This window comes from Corapipo altera, unplaced genomic scaffold, assembly GCF_003945725.1.
Source record: "Corapipo altera isolate COAL_440 unplaced genomic scaffold, ASM394572v1 0, whole genome shotgun sequence".
In the NCBI taxonomy this organism is placed as follows: Eukaryota; Metazoa; Chordata; class Aves; order Passeriformes; family Pipridae; genus Corapipo; species Corapipo altera.
The window spans coordinates 58,606,992-58,630,755 of record NW_020884872.1 but is presented as its reverse complement, the minus strand read 5'-3'; the positions used below and the strand labels follow the sequence as shown (position 1 = coordinate 58,630,755).

The 23,764-nt window shown below is 39.3% G+C and overlaps 1 protein-coding gene across 10 annotated transcripts in view; it reads right to left on the bottom strand.

The window, feature by feature from the left end:
- Positions 1–23,764, bottom strand: part of ENOX1 (ecto-NOX disulfide-thiol exchanger 1) — a 363,435-nt gene that overhangs the window by 117,049 nt on the left and 222,622 nt on the right. For 9 of the 10 annotated variants that reach the window (XM_027649508.1, XM_027649489.1, XM_027649479.1 and 6 more), the window contains 2 exons: positions 17,139–17,273; positions 16,143–16,280 (listed from right to left, as the gene is read on the bottom strand). In XM_027649508.1, coding sequence (XP_027505309.1) covers positions 16,143–16,280; positions 17,139–17,148 — 148 coding nt within the window. In that variant the 5' untranslated portion in view covers positions 17,149–17,273. Of the gene's footprint in view, positions 1–16,142; positions 16,281–17,125; positions 17,274–23,764 lie in introns of all 10 variants that reach the window. The other variant, XM_027649534.1, reaches the window with a different exon arrangement.

The window sequence follows — 23,764 nt, the reverse complement described above, 5'->3', positions numbered from 1 at the left end:
GTAAGCTCTTCTACCTTACAGACAGCTCTACATTGTGAATGTAATTAGTGGAGAAATGGCATTGGAGTGTACATCTAAAGTCACATTCGGCTTATCCACGCTCATAAAACATTCATTTTACAGGACTTTTAACATGAAATTTGTAATCATTTGCAACTTTTAATTAACAAAATATACAAAATATTTGGTTTGGAACCTAAAGGTGCTACCTACAAGCTGCATAGGCAAGCTCAAGGATGTCTCTCATGACAGCCTTTCAAAGTGAGCTCATGCGCCTCCCTGACAACCTCTCAGCAGCCACCTTGGCCTGCATGTGGTAGCCCAGTTTTCTCCCACACCCCTGTAGCTGTTCCCTCTGGCTTTGTCACACACATCCAGCAGAAGCCCCTGTGAGAGAGGAACCTCACTTATCCTCTGCCCATCTCCATCTGTTTGTTAGTACAGTTTCTGCAGTTTCCCACAACAACAGCTTGCATGGGCCTAAATGCCACAGCAACATTTCTAATTCAAAGGCTGATATAATCTAAAATGTACAAAGCAAGGCTGATCCCAGGAAAACTGAATTTTTCTCTCCATCATTCCCTGTTTCGTGACAATGTGACAACTCAGAGATGACACAATCCAGGAACCCTTTCTGTAATTCAATTCTAGTTCTGAAGAAGAAGTCTACTTTCATCTTGGATATAATCTAATATCAGGAAATGATGAGGTTTTTTGGTGAGGAATTTCTTTGTTCACTGAGGAAAAAAAGCAGCAGCCTTATTGTGGAAATCACTTTCAGCTGAAATGAAGATAATGTCAATCTGGGCCCTCACCATAGATTCAGAAAGATTTGTATCGCCCACATCAAAATGTCTAATCATGGCATCTCAGACAGGAGCCTTTTTAGCTCCTCATATGGAAAAGGTGGAAAAGGTAAAAAAGACGAATATTTTGCAGAGTGATTTGGCCCACCTGCAGCAATCTCTCCATCCCCGAAGGAGATTCTTATCTCTTCCAAAAAGCTATGGCAGAAACATACTGTCATTACAGTCCTTTCTTTGTCACTTCTGTTGCATATTCAGTAACAGGGAGGCAGAACCATGTACATACTTCCTTCCTATAAAAAAACTATCGAGAAATCACTGCAGTGGTTCCCTAAACACCACCAACAAAGAGGAATTAAATTTCAAACTCAGGCTTACTGGAAAAATTACTGTGAACTAGAGAAGCAACTCTGAATAGTCTTGTTTTGGTTAAGTCACATTAGTAAAAAGCTGTTATATTCTTGAGTGGTTATGCATACAAGCAACAGCTAAGATGTTTACTGACAAGGATTTTCAGACACGCTTAAAACATTGAAGAGTTTCATCACATGAAAATTTCACAAAAGACCGACTAGAAAACAGTTGCAAAAGGGACAGATGAAAAATGTGTCAGACTGAAATAGAACAATAGTCCGTTTTGAATGAGGCAAAAGGGATTTGGAAGATAAGGAGCACAGGAGGAGTAGCTGGAACTTTTTTAAGACATTGTGGTTATAAATAATAAGAAAAATAAGTATGGAAGCAGCATATTTGTTTTAATTTCCAAAAGTATTTGACAAGTTTCCATAGGAAAGATAAATGACTAAGAGCACAGAACAAGAACAGAGAAATAAAAAAGTCTTCTGTGTATAAAAACTAGATCAAATTGCTGTTTTGCCCTTAGATGACTACCCCTCTTACACAAGAGATCCTTTCCTTACAGCCATAAATCGACCATTATCCTGTGGGTCTAGATTTGGAGGGCTACTTTAAGAATAATGTCACACATTCGTAATAGCATTGCTCTAGTTGTAGTGGTCTAAAGGCATAAACAGGACAAGGTTTATGCACCAGTATAGTCAGAAAAAAAAAAAAAAAAGAGAAGCCCATGTTCAGATCTAAGAAACAGTGAACTTCCAAGCAGAGCACAAGTAGGGAGCACATCCTTTGAGTTTGATTAAACATGTTAAGTCAGGCAGACAAAAAAGCTAGTTGGCACCTGTAAAATAGAAGGAAATATTAAAAGAAAGTGGTGACACTGACTATTCTGTAAAGGAATAGCTAGATAAGCCTATGGTAGATGAAAAGATTAATAAAGGGAGGAAAATTATAATGCACTGCAAAAACTACTCCTTCCTTTGAATTCACCTTTTTTACTGTCTCTCTATATATTTAGTATAATTAAAGTTTTAGTCCCCTGGTTGCCTCAGATAATCAGAGGGCTGGTGCATATTTTTCTAGGTACATGAGTTGGTCCAAGAAGTCATATAAGTTTTACTCACAAATTTTGCTTCATGCAGAAGGCACGTAGGCCTAGAGCCTGCTCCTAAAAATATGCACCAACTGCTTCCTTGCTCTGTGAGCAAATATATGTTGGAGGAGCCTGCTTTGCCCCTGCCTCTCTCTTCTCCTCCCCTTTGCACTCACAATGGTTTACTTGTTATCAGCACAGTCTCTGAATTCAGGGCAGCACAGGCTGTGAGTGGGCCTGGGCTTTAAATGAGGGGGTTAATTACATGTGATGGAAAAGACTTTTTTTGTTTGTTTTTTTTTCCTAGATTTTCTAATCTAAAAGACAGATGAAGCCTGGTCTTTTATGGTCAGATTAATTTTCCTTTATTTTACTAATGCAAGGTAAAAAAAGTCTCAACCTCTTATTCCTGTTGGCTCTGCAAACCTCTACAAGGGGAATAGGGAAACTGGGTCCTATTCTGGTCTATATTATTGATGGAGGGGCTCTCTCTGCCTAATCCCGGGATCATTTTCTTCTCTATGTTCTTCTCTGGAACTCCAGGAGGGACAATCAAGGCTCCAACAACAATTTTTTCCCAGCGACATTTTACCACTGTATTTTACTGATGCCAGAGTGAAACCAGGTTTGTTACCTTTTAAATCCCCAAATGAGTTTGCAGAGTGGGAAGTACTTGCAAACCTGTAAACTCTATTTATATGCAGCCACCAAGTAACATGGACTTTCCTGATATTTTCAATCTATAACACAACTGTAAAAAAAAACTATGACAAGTTGTCATCTTTTGATCATAAAAACACGGTGAGGAATAAAAAAAGTCCTCTGGAGGATGTCTTTAGTTCATGTTTACTACGTAATATGTGGATGAGGCATTAAATACAGTACTTCGAGGCTACAGATAAAACAAATCTTGGAAGAACAACAAATAATGGGTCATATAATCAAGTCTAGTGAGATGTAGCTCTCATGCAACATGGCCCAGAGAGGCCAGATGCTATCCTGCATTGGAAAATGTGAAATAATTGAGCTAGGATAAGGCAAACAACCTAGGAAATGTCTAAAACCCAAACTGTCTTTGAATTCTAACAAGAAAACTCTGAAAAAATACCACTAGATCCACAACCCAATACCTGCTAGTATTAGGAAGAATTACAGTACCCAGGAACAGTGGTTAGAACAAGCAGATGTATGATAATGTTTCCGTTACGTGATCCTTAGAATAATAGGATCCCTCTGTTACTACTTGAGGGAACTGAGACCTTCATGCCCATTAGTAGGTATCTGTAGCATTACAGAGATTGCATTCAGATCTGTGATAATGCTTTGTTGATAGAAGACTAGAGAACAGGTCAGTGAGAAAGCAGGGAGGTAGGAACACAACTGTCTGCTAAAGAAACTGAGGTAAAAAAGCCCTCCACTGAGAACTCAGGGCCTCCAATCTCCAGATAAATAGTTGGAAGGACAGTTAGCTCTCGTGTCTCTGATGAGTTCAATTACTGAAGTAAAACACTGGAAGAGAGGCAGTCCCTAAGGGACACCAAATGGTGCATATGAGTCATCGGATATCATAATTCTGTTTTCTTAGCATTGCACATTTACATTTCTTTATACTTACGTAGAGACATGTGCTACCCCATCAGGTGGTGCTGAAGCAATTAGTTGTAGGGAGGTATGTGCTGGGATCCTTGATGGAGATGTCTGTTCGCATTCAAGGTCCCCTACTAGAAACTGACAATATACAATAGCCCCCTTGCCTTCGAGAGGACAGCCTTTGTCATGATGGTTACAGGCAAGCCTGTTTCTGCAGAATCAGATGGTTTGGGTTTGTTTTATCTTAATTCCAGCTTAAATTCCATTCAGACATCATCAACAAAAAAACTGCAGAAATACAGTCTGTTTTCTCTTTTTGAAGAGAAAACGTAGGGCACATGTTCCAAACCACATTCAGATTTTAAAGCTCAGAATTAATACCTTGAATTGCAGCCAGAAATGATCTTAGTCTTGAGGTTGAAAGTCTTTAGTCTTGGGAGTCGATAAATCAGTCATGACAAGCCTAAACCGGCTATGGTTTATTATAAAATCAAGTTTGATTATCCATTTGAGGTAATTAGACAGACCAGAACAAAAGGATACAAATTTAAAAGGCAACACATGTATGAAGAACTGGAATAGAAATCTTGCTTTACAGAGGCTGGTGAATAGCAAGAACAAACTTGTACTTGATTTTTTTCATATACTCAATTCTGGCTAATAACATAAAGGGACCCCACGATATTTATAATAAGCAGTTCATTAAATCAGCTACTCAGCTTCTCAGCTGCAGATTCCTCCCATTCCCTAGTACCTGTGCACAGTCCTGAAATCCAGGTGCAGCTTCTGAGCTCCCTCCACTCACAACCCATGGCCCTTCTGTAAGTCCCTAGGTGGTTACCAATGTATTAAAAGCACAGTGAAGAAAAAAAAAAAAGATGTTATGACATTTATTACATTAAAGGACAGCAGCACTGTGTTTGGGTGTAAGCACACAGTGTGAATTAAAAGACCAGAAAATCTGGTCACTTTTCTCTTTCTTTTCCTCTTGATTTAGGTAAGTTTATTGTTATTCTTAATGAATATTTAATTTATTTATGGTACTGGCTATTCTAGCAGATAAAGCTGTAGGATATTCTGCAATGTCTCAAAAATGCTTCAACAAAGCATGCTGAGGTGCCAAAATTGTTATCAAAAGGTGCCAGAGAAAAAGGTCTCAATGATTATTCTTGGAAAGGGCCCTTCATGCAAGTCCAAGTATAGATCAAGTCCTGAAACAGGAGATTTCCAATAGAAGGTTTAAGTACATTTGACAGATGCAGTTCAAAACAGGGTAAAACTTCAAAACTGCAGTTGATTATAATATTCCACATTTATTTCTAAGGAAACAAACCACTCAAAATACAAATGCATCAGAAAGAAGAAAAAGTGTTGGAGAAGCATAGAACTTTCCCTCTCCATTTACTGCAGTCTGGACGTGTCTTTTCTGAAACACAGCTTGTGCTACCAGATCTTCACAAAAAAGTGACATTAAGCACATTTGTACCTTCTCCTATGGTGCTGTCTTCTCTAAATGCTAGCAAAGGTCTTTCCCTTCCCTTTTCCAAATCCTTCTCTAAATATCACAGCAGCATAGTCAAAGAGAAAGAGAAGGTAGGAACTATCTGCCTGTTTCTAATGCGCACAATAGTTTGCCTGGTTTTCAGTGCCTGACTCAGAATATCAGATAAAAAGAGTTAAGCTGCTTTTTCACTTAGCACCATATTACTGCTGTGCCAAGATACCTATAAAAAAGGCTACATAATAGGCAGGCAGCTCCATAATCACTGCTGCTTTTCATGCCAATCTGTATTATCCTATTGTTTCCATGCAGTCCCTTACCTACCTGGTTTATCTAAGTGAATGAAAACAGATCATGTGCAATTTCAGCCAGGATTGACCCTTAAGCGTTCAGGCAGTGTTTAACTTACTGGAGTTCACTATCTCTATGCCCTTCCTGAATTGGAATAACAAAAAATTACTAAATAATGTAGGCACTGTGGTCAGGAAGAGGACATTATTTATAAAGGAAAAATATGCTAGAGTCAAGGAAACCATTTTTTAAGAAAAGAAAAATTGGATTAAGAAATGTGCAAGAACAGGCAAGACAGATAAAGCTGTTCTTGTTCATGAACAGACCTATTAAATTTCTGAAGCTACAGCAACAGAATATCTTTTATATTTGGCAGAATACAATCTAAATCCATGCTACAGCATATTAGAGCATACTGTATGTATTAAGTTTAATTATCTTTCACCTCCATGTCCACTAACAAAACTTCTCCAGTGACCAGCTGCTTCCCATTAGAGAGACATTACTCAGAGCTGCTGATGTCACGCACATCATTTGTCACCACCAGCACATGGGAAGGTGTGGCAAATCCATTGTTTATCTGACCAAAGCCAATGTTAATGAAGTATTCTGTTACAAGCTCCCTTACATGCCTAGGGGTTAGGCTCATTGAAACTCAACATTCTTCTTCAATGCAGACCATCAAAAGACATTTTTCCACACTGATTGTCTCTGCTCATATTTCACAGACAGACCTCTGCAGTGAACTGAAAGTGCATCTTCCTGCACTTTGTCAGACCTGATTCTCATGCAATAAGCAAAGGGTATTTGAAGGACAGGTGTCAGAAAGGAAAGAAAAAAGAAAACCATGCTTATGTCCTTCATCTCCAGGTAAAACATAGAAAGTGAGCTACTCATGTTTGCTCTCCAGGGGCCAGGCTCGAAGCATCAACCTCGTCCATGCAGGCAAAAAGAGAGCCTGACTGGGGAGGAACAAAAGATTTTATAGCCCTTCATTTGGGATGGTTGCCTGGGGATTCATTCATATTTAAGTCTTCCCCTCTCAAGGAAGTTTTGCTCTGGGACTGCCCCAGCCGGTGCTACCTGTGCCATACTGATCTCTACGTCCTCCTGAGAACACTCAGCATGGACCGAGCTAACAGTCCTCTTGGGACTGCTGTCTCCATCCCATGTGGATCATCTACAGAATCTGTAAACAGCTTTTGGCTTCAGGTAGCGTCATCATCACCTTGCCACCTAGACACCACGACTGTGCTCAGCAGGTCACCTTTGAACAGTTTTCCATTCACAAGCCTTTATTATCCCTGAAAATACAAAACGTGGTATTGACAGTTAAAATTGCTTAGTTAAAATGGTTAATCTGCTCTTTCTATTGATTTCTATCCAAAATAACTCAACTTTTCCATCGTCAAACTGTATATCACACAGGGGTTACACTGGATTCCCCATTCAGCCAAGGAACTTGGGATCCTAAGATGGGGAGTGATGTGTGAAGGGAAAGTGCTGCAGACAAGCTGCGCTACAACAGAAGTAAACAGTCAGTAGCAAATGGTTCCCAACAGCCTCTTGGCTTACTTTATGCAGTGGGATGCTCATAATTACTCATGGGCTTTCTTGTCTAGAATAAACAAACACACAAAAAATAATGGGAACGGAGGCTTTCCAAAGCATGACAAAAGATAGGAAAAACTTCTGCAAAAATAAAATATTTCCTTATGTTACTTTACTGTAACATCAAATAAGAACATGCCACACAGATTGTTGGTGGTATAATTACCGAAAGCCAGGAATGAAAAAAAAAACCAAAAACCAACAAACCCCTGCCAAAACACCCAAACAACATTGTTTGCATCATAAATTTATTCCAGTATTTTGAGACCACTAAGAAGAATATGCCAAATAGCAACCAGTCTGTTTTCCTCAACTGTTACCTGATCTGGACAAAAGTTTAACAGAAAGAGAGATACCATATTCCTGAAAAGCCCTTCACTCCACATACAACACAAACTTTTCACTTAGCAATTCCCTTTATGTGGCCCCGCTCACCTCTGAGTCTTGTTTAGTTGTGACATTCAGCCCTTCATACCATCTTAAAAACTACTATTTATCTTCAAGCATGAAGCAGATTTTAATCATTATCTTCATCCCTGGCCTCAATTAAGGTCTAATATAGAGGAGGCACTTGAATGACCTAAGAGGCACACTTACCCCTGATAGCGTGTCAAAGGCACTCAGAGTTTCTGCCACATTTCCTATGGCCGTCAAATCCCTCTCTCCTTTTTCTGTTGTTAACTGACTGTGTTTGTTCCTAGCACTTTAATGTCCCCTGATGTGAAGTCTCCTTGAGTAACACTCACATGATAGAAAGTGTGATTAACTCTGCAGGAGCTTTTCAGGTCAATGAAAAAAATTACTTGTTACACTAGTATATAATACTTTAGAGATGTTCCCAGTGGCTCTATATATTGGGATTCCCACAGTACCTATTCTCTTTTACCTTTGCTGCTCTCCTGTGTCTTGATAATAAAAATATATAGTTTTATCTGGGTAGAAGTTCAATACTAATCCTTTAGAATATGTTTCATACAACTGTAATTATTTTGATTGGTCATTCAGATACTTAAAATGGTGTATCTTTTCCTCTTGACTAAAATGCAATGTTTCTGTAGTGAAGATGATAAGAACAAAGTAGAAAGGAACTAGAATAAACTTAAGAGAACTAGAACAAAATTAGGAAAATCATATTATTTTCTTCAGAGGCTACCTTACTACCTTTCTCTTGCTTTACAGGCTGACTTGTTAACAAAACACAGGGCATAAAACAGGTTGTGAAGCCATAATAGCTGAAAAGACGCCTTCTGAAGATACCTTGTAACCTTGAGAGGGTTGTAAAACCTATAGAAACTGTAGATTTTATTAAGACTTCTGATACCTTCTTTTACTGCTAGACGTCAAAGCCAGTGCAGCGTTCAGAACAGGGGTAAAAATGCTGGACACCACTGTGCTATGGGGCTGCTGAACTCTTCAGGGGCTACTTGTGGTCTGCAGCTTACAAGGGCAGGGGAACGAGAGTGCATGGAGCGCCTTCACCAGCTGCCTGTGTGCACCAAAGCTGACATCTGGAGCGTGCTAAGATTTAGTAACAAACCATAGATTCTCACGCATTTTTTTTCCCTAAAAAAAGTGACTATCATCAGCTCATAATACAAGTGGCTCACTTTAAAAGTTTTGTGGATAGACCCTGTAATTAATTAGCAGGAGGTAAGTATTAATTACAGAAAAGGAACCTATGTTTTGCTAGGCATGTCTTGGATGATTCAAGTTATGTGCTCATTGGCACACTGGTTCAGTGGCTAAGTAATGAAGTGTAAAAAAAGGAAGCTTTAATAGGTAACGGGGTAGCATGGATAGAATGAAATGAGACTGCCAGACGGCTACCAGTGGCTCCAAGCCTCCAGTAATGGAGAGGCCACAGAAGAAGAGATATACACATGAGAGTTGGCAGAGTCTTCTGGTCAGCTGACTTCTTAAGGACTTCAGCACTTCTTAGTGTGCAGTATTCCTTTGGGGAGTTGCTGAACACAATCAAATATACCTTGATTTCCTACTTTATTTGATTCTTCTTCATTAATCCTACAAAAATAGTACACAACCAGAACAATGAGGGATATGTTTACAATTTAGTCAGCATAAGATGACCCACAGTCAACAATAATTAATAAAGGATTCCTGAAAGAAAGACACTGACACTTAAAGGACTTTTCCATAGCCAAGGGAGACAGGTGAGGGGATTCTCAAGTCTCAGACCACATGTGATTTTTCTCAAATAATCCTTAGGTCTTCTCTTCTGTGTAGGAATCAGTGATCTCTTGAGATATGAGTAGGAGAAGGAAAAGCCATCCTACTAGTCCTCCCCCTGATATGCCCATCACATGGGAAAATGTTTGAGACTAATTGGAATCTAAATAAAGTGATCACCTTTAGTTACAATTCTGGATTTCTTTCCCCATCCACGGCGTGGGGCTGGCCCAGTTCTAGTTCCTTCTCCATCTGAAGAACCATTGCGACGCCTTGAGGGATGGGGAAAGGGAAACTCCAGGGGTATCCCAGGGCTTTTTCAGGCCCTGAGCCTGGAGGGGAGAGGTGCTCCCCCCTCCCCCCCCGCACGTGGCCCCATGGCCGGCAGGGAGACAGGTCACAGGACACCGGGCGTGGAGAGGAGGCAAGAGAGAGTTTATTGTGGGGGATGTTACATTTATAGGGTTTAGGAGGATTCACAGAGTAACCAATTAGAAGTCTCAAGGGGTTTACAGGAACACCCAATCACAGGAAGAGGTTAACAAAGGCCAATGGGACACACCTCAGGACACCTTCCCAGGACATTCCTGCATGGATAACAAAGGGGGTGCTGGGAAGAAGAAGCATGTGTTTGCAAAGACACCACCAAAAGCCATTTTAAAACCTGTTTAAACCACAGTTTTCCCATATAATGCAGGTTTAATGCTACATACAATCTTCATTCTGAAGAAAGAGTCTGAATATTATGTCTCCAAACACTTGTAGGACTTGAGCTAATAAAATCTGGGAGGGATGTTTAACCTTGTGTCTTGGGATTTGGGAACCTCTAATCAAAATTTCACAAATTTTTCTGCTATCAAAGAGTAAGTCTGGGATTGCAGTTTCAGGATTACAACTAATTACTGTCACATGTATAATAAAAAGTGACTTGATTTGGATAGATAACCTCTAGTTTGGGGAACCTTGTTCTATTTATTAATGATTGAGAAGAAAGCCCATTGGAGAGAGTTGCACTTCAGTGCTGATTTGCCTTGTACATCGCTCCCTGTGAAGTATCTGATACTAAACACTGTCAAAAGCACAATCCTAAGCGAGGTGACCTGATTGGAACTGACAACTCCTATGTTCCACTGAAATCAGGTCAAAAGACAAGTGTGTGGGAAAAGCAGAGACAAATGGAAAACCAGAAAGGTTGATGTAAGTGGCTAATATTTCAGAACCTCCAGCATCTAAGAAATACATGCCTGAAGCCACAGAAATGGTGTTCTTTTCTATATCTTTTGGTAAGCAAGATGTTAGGCTTCAAAGTTTCCTAGTCTCTGATTTCACTAGGATTTTGTACAAGTGATCAAAGACAACTTTAGCCAAAAAAAAACCTGTGGGTGACAGAACATTTTAGTATCTTGAGGTTGAGGCATGTTGGCCAGACTCACATGGAAAAGTGTGCCTTAATAATTATTCTGTAAATAAGCAGAACACATCCATTTTCGGATACACCCTTGACTTCTAGGCAGACCTGTAACTTTCATCTTGGATGTCTGCTGCTGGGGTTTATTTTACTCTGTAAGAGCACAAACACGCATCACAGGGCATGAGCTTAAAGTCTAAATGAATTATCACTTGTGTACCACTCTACATGTTCATTTGCACCAAGGAACTTTTTGACATACACCATTTTTGACTCAAAAGTATTTAGATAATCTAAATAATTCTGGAAGAAAGCACCTCAAAATTGCTTCATGTTTTTCAGAGCATTGGTTAATTAATGACAGGAGAACCAAACTGAACCAGAGAAGTAAGTTTCTCAATAGAATATCTTCTTTTAGAAAACAGGTGAACTGATGGTATTTGCAGAAACAAATGAAAGCACAAGAACACTAAATTCACGAATGCCAAAACTGCCTTTAGAAGTACCAGTGTGAAAGCAAAATAAAACATTCTCTGTTGTCTTAGGTCACTGAGTATTTCTTCTAGTCCTAAAGCGTAACCACACAGCAGACTTGAATATACTTGAAACATGTGCTTGAATCAGAGTTGCTGAGTGCAAAAAAAGGATTTAGATCTCAAAAAGGTGAACTACAAACTATCCTTTTGCTCTCATCTGACTATATTTATCAAAGTCTTAAAGCATAGGAAACAGCAATTTTAAGGCCTGGGTAATTGAAAAGCAGTTTAACAGATTTTCTCCAACTATTCCAGATCTTGTTTTTTTCTCTGGGCTGAAACCATCCATGAGAAACTTCAGCCTGAAAGGCAAATTTTCATAAGAAATTATAACCTGCTGAAAGGGGAGATTTAGACTGAAAATACTTTTCAGCCATAACTATTCCACATCAATCTTTAACACTTTAACTAATGTATTATTAAAGTACAGTTTATTGTATGAATCATGTATCTGTATAAATGCATATATTAGTGTAGACGTAATGCAGCAGTCAAATATTATGAAAAAAAGGTAAGCTTTCTGCATAACAATAAGTGGAAGCAAAATATATGTAGAAACACAACAGATATTATACAACTATTAACAAGAATTCTTCTTTACAAATTAAAGTCTCTGATATTTGCCCAGATCAAAAATCCAATTTTACAGCACTGGGAGATAAGGAATTAAATACAGTGTAGATATCATCTAAACTGGTATTAAAAGGTTAGCAGTGCTTAAAATTGATTAGTTACCAAGACCAGACAGCCTGCATCCCAGGCTGTGAGAAGAGTATTGGCCAGATGTTGCAGAAGCTTTAGTTGTCATTTTAACAAACTTTTGAGCCAGATAAAAGCTTCACAGATTGCAAACTGGGAAGCATAACTGTTACAAGGCAGGCATCCCAGCATGTTACACAGCAGCAAACCTAAGAACTGTTGGGGAAAAAAAAGTCATCAAAAACCTTTAAAAAGACTGAGTAGTTCATAAGGACTCCATACATGTGAGAACAAAAATGCTCTGCATAGAAATCAGAAACCAGTCAGCTTGTGGAATGAAAGTCCATGAGTGGGTAAGTTCTTTTGAACAATGAAAGACCAGAAGTCTAAGAGATATGTCAGGATACAGATGAATACCATACATCAAATTTCAGATTATGACAGGTTATGCAAAATATCCAGAAAAGATCTCTCTATAAGATTAATCTATACTACTTACTACTTTCCTAGCTGTCAACAAGGCTGTAAAAAAAAATAAATTTAAAGATGGACAAATAATTAGCACTAGGACATTGGTGTGTAATTTTCATCTCAGAGAAATGTAACAGATGACAGTAGCCAAAGCAATACGTGGCTGCTGATAAAGCTCAGTTCAATACTAGGATTACTAGTAAAAAAATTAAAATCACCAAAAATGGCTAAGGACTAACTAGATATTTGGTTGAATATGGTGATGCAAACTCTCACTGAATGCAGATACAGTAAATATATTAGAGGAAATAAATCTGTAAGTCTTTTTGTGGTAAACTGACGTTTTGCCATTATGGATTTGCCATGAAGAAAATGTGTCAAAAACCTATGAATCTGAAGGAAATATAATGAAGTGTCACAGCACCTATTTACCTTGAGAATACAAGGGAGTTTCAAACAAAGGGAAAAAAAGGAAAGAAAAGAAGTTATTCTGCACCTGTAGAGAAATCAGGCAGCACTTCAATAATTAACATTTATTACTTATGGCAGCTTTTATACATTGAAAATGCTGAACAAATATGAACTGACTTGTACAACATCTTTACAATATGTGATACACATAATTATGGAAATTACAGTAGGGGGCTGTCAGTGAAATAAAGTCCTGGAGATCCTTCTTTGTGGAGAAAAGCATTGCACCTGAGATGAGGCTGCCATGTAGGGATGGCACAGCACATCTGAGGACACAATTTACACCAAAACTGAAGGGACAGAATAAAGCAAGACAAAGAGTTGGGCAAATCTCCACAGGATATGCAAGCAAAATGCTTATAAATGAAAGCAGCATAAGCTGATTTTGACATATGGCTATTTTCAGGTTGGAAGTAATCGCATTCAAGTTGACCACAACACCTTCAGGCAAAGCCCCACCAGAAAATAGAAAAAGTTGTTTCCCCATCAGCACAAGGAATCACTAAATCACAGAATCACAGAATACACTGAGTTGGAAGGGACCCACAAGGATCATCGAGTCCAACTCTTAGCCCTGCCAAGGACCATTCCCAAGAGTTACACCATGTGCTCAAGAGTATCATCCAAACACTTCTTGAACTCTGTCAGGCTTGATGCTGTGAACACTTCCCTGGGGAGTCTGTTCCAGCACCCAACCACCCTCTGGGTGAAGAACCTTTTTCTAATATCCACCCTAAACCTTCCTTGACACAACTTCAGGCCATTCCCTCAGGTCCTGTCACTGGTCACCACAGAGAAAAGATCAGTGCCTACCCCTCCTCTTCCCCTCATGAGGAAGTCGTAGACTGTGATGAGATCTCTCTTCAGTCTCCTCCAGACTGAACAGACCAAGTGACCTCAGCTGCTCCTCAAATGACTTCCTCTCAAGGCCCTTCACCATCTTCATTGCCCTCCTTTGGACATGCTCTATTAGCTTAATATCTTCCCTATATTGTGGTGCACACAATATTCAAGGTGAGGCCATACCAGTGCACAGTACAGAGGGACTGAGTTCAAAGGGACCCACAACAGTCATCAAGTCCAGCTCCTGACTTCACACAGGACAAACTAAGAGTTAAACCATGCATCAAGGAGCGTCGTTCAAACACTTCTTAAACAACAGGCCTGAGGAGCTTGTTCCAGTGCTTGACCACCCTCACAAAGAACTTTTTCCTAGTAACGAGTCTGAACAACCCTTGATGCAGCTTTAAGTCATTCCCTCACATCCTATCACCGGGCACCAGAGAGAAGAGATTAGCATCACTCTCTGCACTCATCCTCATAAGAAAGTTGTAGACAGCAATGAGGGCTCTTCTCAGCCTCCTCCTCTCTAAGCTGAGCAAATCTAGTATCCACAGCTGTTCCTCATAAGTATTGCCCTCTAATCCCTTCATCATCTTTGTTGCCTCTCCTTGAACACACTCTAATATTTTTTATATCTTTCTTACTGCACACAGCACTCAAGGTGAGACTGCACCAATGCTGAACAAAGTGGGATAAACACTTCTTTTGACTGGTTAGCTACATTGTGCCTAATGCACACCAGGTTGGCCCTTTTGGCCACCAGTATACATTGTTGACTCATACTGGGCTTCCCATCAACCAAACCCAACAGATTTTTTTCTGCATGACATTCCAGCCTCTTTTCCCCCAGTCCACTCGTACATCCAGGATTACCTGATCCCAGGTGCAGAATCTGGCATTTGTCCTGATTAAACATCATATAGATGGTGATGGGCCAGCCCTCTAATCTATCCAGATCTCTATATTAGGCCTATCTACCCTCAAGAGAATCAGTGGTTTCTCCTAATTTAGTATAATCAGTAAACTTAGGGTGGACTCAGATCCTGCATCCAGGTCATTGATAAAAACATTGAAGAAAATTGGATCCAAAGGAGTGGATGGCTTTGCTTGTTTCTTTTAATCGGGAGCGTGGGGTTAAAGCCAGAGATCACGAATCAGTTCACAGCCTCAACCAGCTAAACTCTCTGCTTGAGACTGATTCATTATAAATCAGCTTTCTTGCAGCTTAATTTACTCGCCTGTAAAACAGGTAATTCAGAGCCAGACCGTCAGCTGTGAACTGGCACAGCTCCACTCAGTTCCCAGTGTCAGGAGGGGGTATATTTGGCCAAAATTAAGAATCATGCATCCCTGGTGAGGCAAGCAGAGTGATTTACATCATGACCTGGCTCACTGCATCCATGTCTACACGGACAAGCACAGATGTGACAGGATGCTGCTCTGATACAGATATTGAACAGCTCTTCTTAAGCTGAAGTGGCAATGCAGCTTCCAGAGGGGATCTGTCATATGCCTAGCATGTGGCTTGTGTCTACAGTGCACCCACTCATATAAAAATGATTTTTCTCTACATCACAGGAGCAAAAAAGTTTTATTAATCTCAACTAATCTGGCCTCTACTGTTAACAATGTAGTCTGCTATATCCATGCTTGTCTGTGAAATATTGCTGGTTTCAAAATACTATTTCTCTGGGTGTTAGAATTAAGTAATCCCTTATAATGCTCTCCCAAACTATGCTTGGGAAGTGAAATGACAGAGTCAAACAAAAACAATCTCTTGAAATTCAATTTATGGAGCCAATCAGAAAGTACATAAGCACACACCTGATAGGAAAGCTTCACTTCACTAATATCAACTAATTAGAGAATTAACTTCATGATTTTCTGCCCAACTAACCTAATTTCAAAATCTCCCTTCAAGAGTTCTCAGATCAGGGTATTTCTTGGTAGAATCTTAAGACATCCTGCTTGAACAGAGAAACAAACCCAAATGTTTCTCTTACATGACCTCCTCCTGGTCTTGACTGAGCGTAAGGGTTGATGGTTTAGTTGTTCAATTTCCCCCAAGAGTTTTAGTTTTTCCATGAGGTTAAAATATAATATGGATTATACTCCTACTACAAGAAGCTACTAATACACTGTATGCAATATTAATCATAGGTGATATTTTCAGAACATAAAAATATAATATCCTCAGAAAGCATTCCATATATTTTTAAGAAGACACAAAGACTTCATGGACAGTGCAAGAGATCTCTTGAAAAAAGAAAAATCTTACCTGTCACAAGCTGTTGTCCTGCTAGTCCTACTGGAACCATCCCCAGATTATTCATAGCTGTAGCCCAAGCTGTCGGATCAGTGACTGACATGTTAAGCTGTGTGGTGTCTATAGCTATGCTTCCCAAACCATCAGCTGCTGCAAGAAAATAAACGAGAGAAGTCAATGCATCACAATTTTTAACCAAAACTTTCAGTGAAAATGAGGTATCGCCACTGCTGATTTTGGGTTTGTTTTGTTTCTTAATTGTGATCCACCTTTAGAACAATGCTAATAGTACTTGGTATTGTACAGCTAAACATAAAGACATTGGAAACATGCAACAGACATAAAATGAAATAAGAATGATTCAGGCTGGTTATATGGAAAACTTTTTCACTATGAGGGCAGTCAAGCAGTGGAACAGGCTGTGCAGTCATCACCCCTGGCAGCTTTCAAGACGCAATTTGATAAAGCCCTGAGCAGCTAGCCTGACCCTATGGCTGGCCCTGCTCTAAACAGGAGGTTGGATTGGAGACCTTTTGAGGCCTCTCCCAGCCTGAATGAATTGCCCTGCAATGCTCTGATATAATTTAATGATACATAAATAATTGTGGCAACTTGTCAGAAAGCTGAGAGAACCAAGCACACCCCAAGGTAAGAATTGTTTTCCATAAGGTGCAATTTTTTGTTTGTAAAAGATTTAAGAACACATTATCCCCTAAATAAAAAGAGATCAAACTAAATCCATTCACTATGGGAAATACCAAGTTTTGTTCTAAAAAAAAAGAGAGAATTTTCATTAATATGGTCAAAATAGACTGAGCCCAGGTGTGGATTTTCCTAGGTTGGGGAAGGAAGAGTGAGTCAGATAGCTAAGGGATGGTACCTTTCTGATACTGAAACACTAAACACAAGATGTGATCACACATTTTTGCTTCTCCCCTCCCCAGTCACAGTTGAAATCAGTTCTTTCCAGCTATTTTCTTATGACCTTTGCAGACCTGAGATATTTACCAGCAGCCATTGCTTCTCCCCAGTTCCTTTTGTTTCCGTTAGACTTCTTCAGCTAGGAATAATGAACTACTGTATTAGCAGCATCTTGAGATGGGATATCACTAAGCACAGGGCCCACATACAGCTCATTAGGCTCTGAAACAGAAAAGACAGAAATCAATTATCAGTGCCACAGTCAGAACACAACAACAGACCACTTCGGGAATCCACTCAAAGCTCCTGCCCACTCCCTCTGGATCACCAGCCCCAGTCTCTTTGCACACATTTAGCAGGTACTGTAGAGGTGTTTCAGCAAACGCTCATCCTTGCCTGCTGAACGAACAGTAACACATATGAATCTGTCAGACCACTGAAAAGCCCTTCACAAATTAGGTCTTATCAGTAGCTACACAGCCTCCTCAGTATGAAGGCATCAGCTGAAAGAACATATTAAGGGATGAATATGATTTATTCTTTTTTAAATGGTTAACAATTAACTGATGTCACGAGTTTCAAGGAAATAGTTGTCTGTTCTGAGATAAAAAGTAAAAAAATACTATGCAATGACTTACAGAATGGATCCTGCACTGATGTGGAAAAGAAAACCTAACAAAGCTGAGGACGATGCCTGCTCCTTAACTAATGCTGTATCTTTGGCTCACAAAGGTTAGTTAGCTCAAAGCAAAAGTGGAGTATCTGTTTCTAGCTGATTGCTCTCATCAAGTATCTGTCAGACCATGAATTTTACATAAGGGCAACTTCTTGCTGTTGCTGTTGTCGTTTGTGAAGCTGACCATGTCAGCGTATTGCTGGTCAGCGCATCACTGGTTGGAAAGGCTGAATGAGCCACTGGTAAGAGGTGTGACCAAAGTGAGTTCCCAGCACTTAAAGCAGAGGAAGAAAATGCTGCACTGAGGATGATCACATACACATACCCATGTTAGTTTTTGTGCCTTAGTTACATGGGACTATGGGCAAAGGAGGGCTACATTATTTTTTTGCTCTCCAGCAGCCTACGAGATCTGATGTAGGGTATTTGGTACCAGAAGCCAGCAACTGACTGTTTTGAACATTTTTTAATGATCAGAAGTCATTAATGCTGTGCAGTTGTATCTTGGTGACTTGTTCAGCCCTAAAATAGTTGTGTTAACTTTAAAAAAGTACTTGAAAGACCTTAATTAAGAGGTTTCCAACATGCAAACCCTAAGGATTCATCCTTAGAAAAGACACAATTAACATAATTACACTGTATTTTAGCTTAGTACCTCCCACACTTTTTCATGTGATGTGCATAAAGTACAAGCCAGAAATCTTTATACTATAGTTCCATGACACTGTATAGATCACTTCATAGGAACATCACCACATCAATGGCTGTAAAATCAAAGAAAGAGTTGAGATCAGGCAATGCTCTACATTTTTTAGTTTGTTGTAATTTACAAATAACCAGTATACTAGGCTAAAAAGCATTTTGTTCAAATCTACAGTAGGTCCATTTAAAAGTCAATATTTATCAACTCTTAATATTTGAATTTGCAATTCCAATTCTTATTTGATCTCCACTATTCATTATACATAACATAAAATATTTTTATGGTAAAATTAGCTTTTAAATAACATCTATAAAGACCAAACAAACATTGAATGAAAGTCATCTGTGGGGAATATCACTACCATAAGGCAAGGCACCCAAGATTTATGTCCAGTTTTTAAAAACTGGATGTCTCCTGTTCAGCTCCTTTAACTTGTACTTAGCTCTTTCCACAGAGGCTATAAACTTCTGACCACAAACATCTATTTCAAGGGTAGGGCTCACTGAATTATTCCTTGTCAATAAGTTATTTCTCCCCTTGCTCTTTGTGAATAATTTCCAAACCAATCCCAATTTACAAACATATGCTGAATAGCTCAGATGAGAGTGGTTCGCTTCTTCCCCTGACCAGCAGCCTTGTTGCCTTGATGAAGAAAGGGGGATTTAAAAGCCAACAGTGATGAAATGCCTCTTCATACCTTGTTGCATGCTAGTTGCTTGCCCTCATAATGCATCACCGTAACCAACGGGGAGGAAGGAGGTACTGCCCCCTGGTTTTGGGGGCATCTCAGGTAGGCATGGACTACTGGGATAAGAGGTAGAGAATGGGCATTGTACTCTCTCTCTGCCACTCTCCTTCCCCCATTTTACTGCATATTGAAGTGTGCACCAGGTGACATAAGCAGATCTGCTGCCAAACTACAGATCTGTTGCTACAATCTCTTCCACCCAAATCCACATTGCAGTTGCACCAGCTCTGCCAGAAATGCAGAGCTGGTGCATAAAGGATCCGACACTGAGCTAGACAAATGCACCTCACCTACTGGGAATTAGTAGGTGACTTTTTGATGTTTGCCTTCTGACAAGTTGTCCACATATTTCAAATTTTGGTACACGTTCATGAATTAGCCACAAGTATTTGTTAAAGTCCTTGCAGAGGAACAAGAACATAACACCATGATTATGAAAGAAAGCGGAATCAGTGGGTTAATTGCTGAAACTTATGTTGTACTATACCACTAGATCTGCCCAATATGCCATAGAATTCTTTGCTCAAAACACACTCTTGTAGCCCACACTGGCTCTGGGCAGCTTTGCTTTCTCTCTGACCATCAAGTCTACTGTTTTATCAGCAGGACCTGGATGCAATGCAAGCTGAACCGGGGAAAACCCATAAAAGAGCACGTGAGAAGCCTAAAGTAAAACTAGTTCTAACCAAGAACTGCTGCAGGCTATTTTGTCAGTGGAAGAGAGCTGAATAACAAGCATAAACGAACTTATGAACACTGAATAATTTGCAGTAAGCTGTAGGCAGAACTAATGCTCTATCCTGAAGGACACAGACTGTAGAAACTAGCTCTTTTAAAAAGAAAAATACTAATTGTGAACATCCCTTCGAGCGACAACTCAGTGGTTACATTAACACAGAGCAATATAATATGGCTAAAATAATCTTACAGGCATTTCACACCTGATTTAGACTCAAACATTAGCTTTTGTTTAAAAGTTTTCAAAAATTTGGATAGAGAAGGTTCCATTAATGCTTAAAATTAAATCAGCTTTGGGCAAATTTCAGCTTTTCATTGTATAGCTGAGACACTGCACTGTTAAAGCCTTCATGGCACTGGAAACAAACCAACCCAGGAAAACAAACCAACCCACTGACTAAGTCATATTAAAAAGCCAAGGTCTAAGTTCAATGAGAAATACATCTACTAGCAAAGATTCTTGCTTTCTTAATAATAAATGGAATCACTGTGCCATTGGTTAAACAGGCAAGAAAGCATAAGCTTATGCAGGGATCTTGTGTAACCTGAGCAGACATTAATCAACACTTTTTACTGACATTGCACCTTTAGAAAGCATTCCTGATCTGCAAGTCATGTGTAAAAGAAATCTGTGTTTATAAACACTTGTGCATGGGAGTAGCTCTACTCGAGGGGAGTAATTTCAGAAGCAAATAAAACTATAATACTGATTTATTTTCACATTTAGGAGAAAATGTCTAGCATGTTCTGGGCCCTGCTATTCCTTGAGATTTGAGAGAACCAAGGTTGTTAATACAAATTTTTTTATTTGAGAACTTCTGATTAACAAAATGTTAATGCCAAACACTTTGTAAAGCAATTTCACGTTACACTTTTTGGGTGGTCTCTCTTTTTGTAGACACAATGCAAGGACTGGTCCTTGGACGGTGGATTGCGAGGGACATTAAGACTTCCCTCAGACAGGTTGTCAGGAAGATAAAGCACCCTCAAGTCCATATCAATGAGCACTTCTCAGTCATAGCAGTCATAGCAGATTGTACTTAGTGTGCATATTTTATACCAGGCAATTAAATGCAGTTACCCAAATGAATACAGAAATCAGCTATATATTGTGCATCAATTATCACAGGCAATGAATGCCATGAGACAAAGAAATTAACGCAACATAAAACTAATTCAATAACACAGTAGATCGTGAAGTTAAAATCCTACCCTTTAGATATCCATAACACCACAGACAATGAGTTACAACACTGAGTGTAGCTGATTAAATGTACCACTGTAATGAGGCTCTGTAGAGCACCCAGGTCAGCGGCCAGCCCTGGGATGCAAGGAGGAGGTTCTCTGCCCAACTCCAACACCAACCTGCTGGGTAACATTTCAGTTATTTCACCTCTTTGTCTAATTTTCATGACCACTACATCCTTCAAGGAAAAGACTGATGGCATCAACCTTTCAAAACCTGAGACTACAAGTTGCGAAGACATTAAATGCTATTGGTGCCAGTTCTTGAGACAACGCAAATGGGAAGCAGCAATGTGGCATCTTGTGAACTGCTACATCTAGGCAAGTTCTCCAGTCCTTAAAAGAATGGCAATTTTAAAGCGTTACTGTTCACTGTGATTCATAGGACAGTGGTCATTAGGTTGGTCACACTCCACCTGACCTGCTGAAGTACAGGTAATTTATTAGGCTATCTCCAGTTGTCTTCTAAAATATATCAAGTGTCTTGTACTGGTTCTTCCCAATATTTTTGTTTGTCCATCTGAATACAAGACTCCCAGTAAAGAAGGGAGAAATAGAAAGAAAAGCTAGACAAGGATATACTATAAATCGCTACCCAATTCTTCCTGACCATCTTACAATGAAGAAAGATGGGAGTAGCAACAAAGAAGGTGATACTTTTGTGCCATAGCAATCCTATATAGGGTACATGAAAAAAAGAGCATCTTCAATGTGATTCTGAAGGTGGTTTTAATTAATAATATTGCATATGCAGTGGTACGAGGCATTGCCTCGTGTTTTTGCGTGGCTAGTGTATATTAACACCTAGAAAACCTCACCTAAATTCTGAAATTCAAAAGGAATTGAAGAAATACACACATTTCTTGCAACAATTTGCAAAAAGACTTTTACTAACTCTAAAAAAATAAATGAGGTACCACATCATTTTTGAAAAAAAAGTCTTATTTTCTGGGATGGGACCCTAACTTAGGCATCTACTGTTTCACCTCCTTGCAATTCTACTGGAGAGGCCTGCTGCTTTCCAGCATCTCCAGAGTCACCCTGTTTATCTGGATTTGTCTGTCATGCCTCTCTCACAGGATGCCTTTGAAAGCAGAGATTGATTCTGCAGGAACTGGCACTTTCCTTAAGAAAACAGCTTCATTAGGCACAAACTAGAGACAATAAGCTCCCTTAGAGCCTAAATGGAAGTTCTAGTTATGTGTTCACTCACATTATTTTTCTGATTTTTTGTCTTATGAATGATTTATAACACCTTTGTTCATTCTATATTATGCCACTAAAAAACTACATCGTCATCTTACAAACTCATAAAATATGTGCTGCTGCATTAAAAGCTCTCACTTTTCACTAGGTACACTGAACATGCAGGTTTCTGCATAGTTGCAAAGGATCCTTTCCACCAATTTTCACTGAAAAATAGTTAATGAGTACATCATGGACATACTGATATGACTAAGACTACTTAGAGAAAAATCACAATATATTTACTATTCAACAAAGCCAATTTGTACAACGCATATTTTCTGGAAGAATTGCTCATTTGAGATGCTGAGTTACTTCAATCCTCTGTCCCAGTGCTTCTTGAAGATAACACATTGTACACACAAAGGCCAGACTTCCCTTGGAAAGCAGAACACTGAAAGACTTCAACAGAGAAAGAAAAATAAAACAGAGGTCACCAAGACAAACAGGTGTTGTCTTGAGATGCTCCTTGAAAGGTCACTCGGTAATATTTCATGGTAAATCCTGAACTTCACTGGTATCTCAGAGCAAAGTCTTAATAGGTTACAAATGCACTTTTTCTTTTGTGTGTATTTTACCAGCTGTGGTCTAAATCTGCTGATGCCTATAAATAAAAGAATCTGGAAGCACATTAAGCAAAGGATTATAGAAGTCCAGTTTACTTACTGAAAAAGCATATGCAGTTCCAAAATCATCTGGAATAGAAAAAAAAAAAAAAGCCATGTTGCTGGCTAGCAATGCAGTGCAGTCTCGATAAAAAGAGGTCTGATTATTCCTTGAACACAAAACACTGTTGTGAACTGATGATTGGTTCTCCATTTTTTACCCTGCCAAGATGGCTTGCAATTGTGACTCACTTGCTTCCCATTTAAAAGAGCATGACATTTAGACATACTGACTAAATGAGGACAATCCTTTATTTAAATGCCTGCATTTAAATTTAATTTATATTTAACAACAACAACAACAAACGTATCCTGAAATCTTTTAATTACTTATAGCGGTATTTTAATAGCAAGCCTTGTATCACACTGTTTTCTACTAAAGGCCAGTGACCACTTTAGAAACGTGATATCCCACACCACTGCATTTCAGTCCAAAGAGGAAGCACCTGAACTGGCTTTTGAGCAAGCATACTTCAGCAATTTTACTGAAAGGTTGAATAGTGAAATGAGAGGTGCTGAAAAGGCTCCTTGATGCCATAAATACCTGGGCCAGTCATTATATATGGGCTATACATGCTATTTCTTATCTTTCTGGGCTTGAGAGAATACGTTTATAAATGCACCACACTTATCAAATACCTTCTCTCATTCTACCATACAATGTCCTTGCTTCGTGTTTACCAGACCTACATC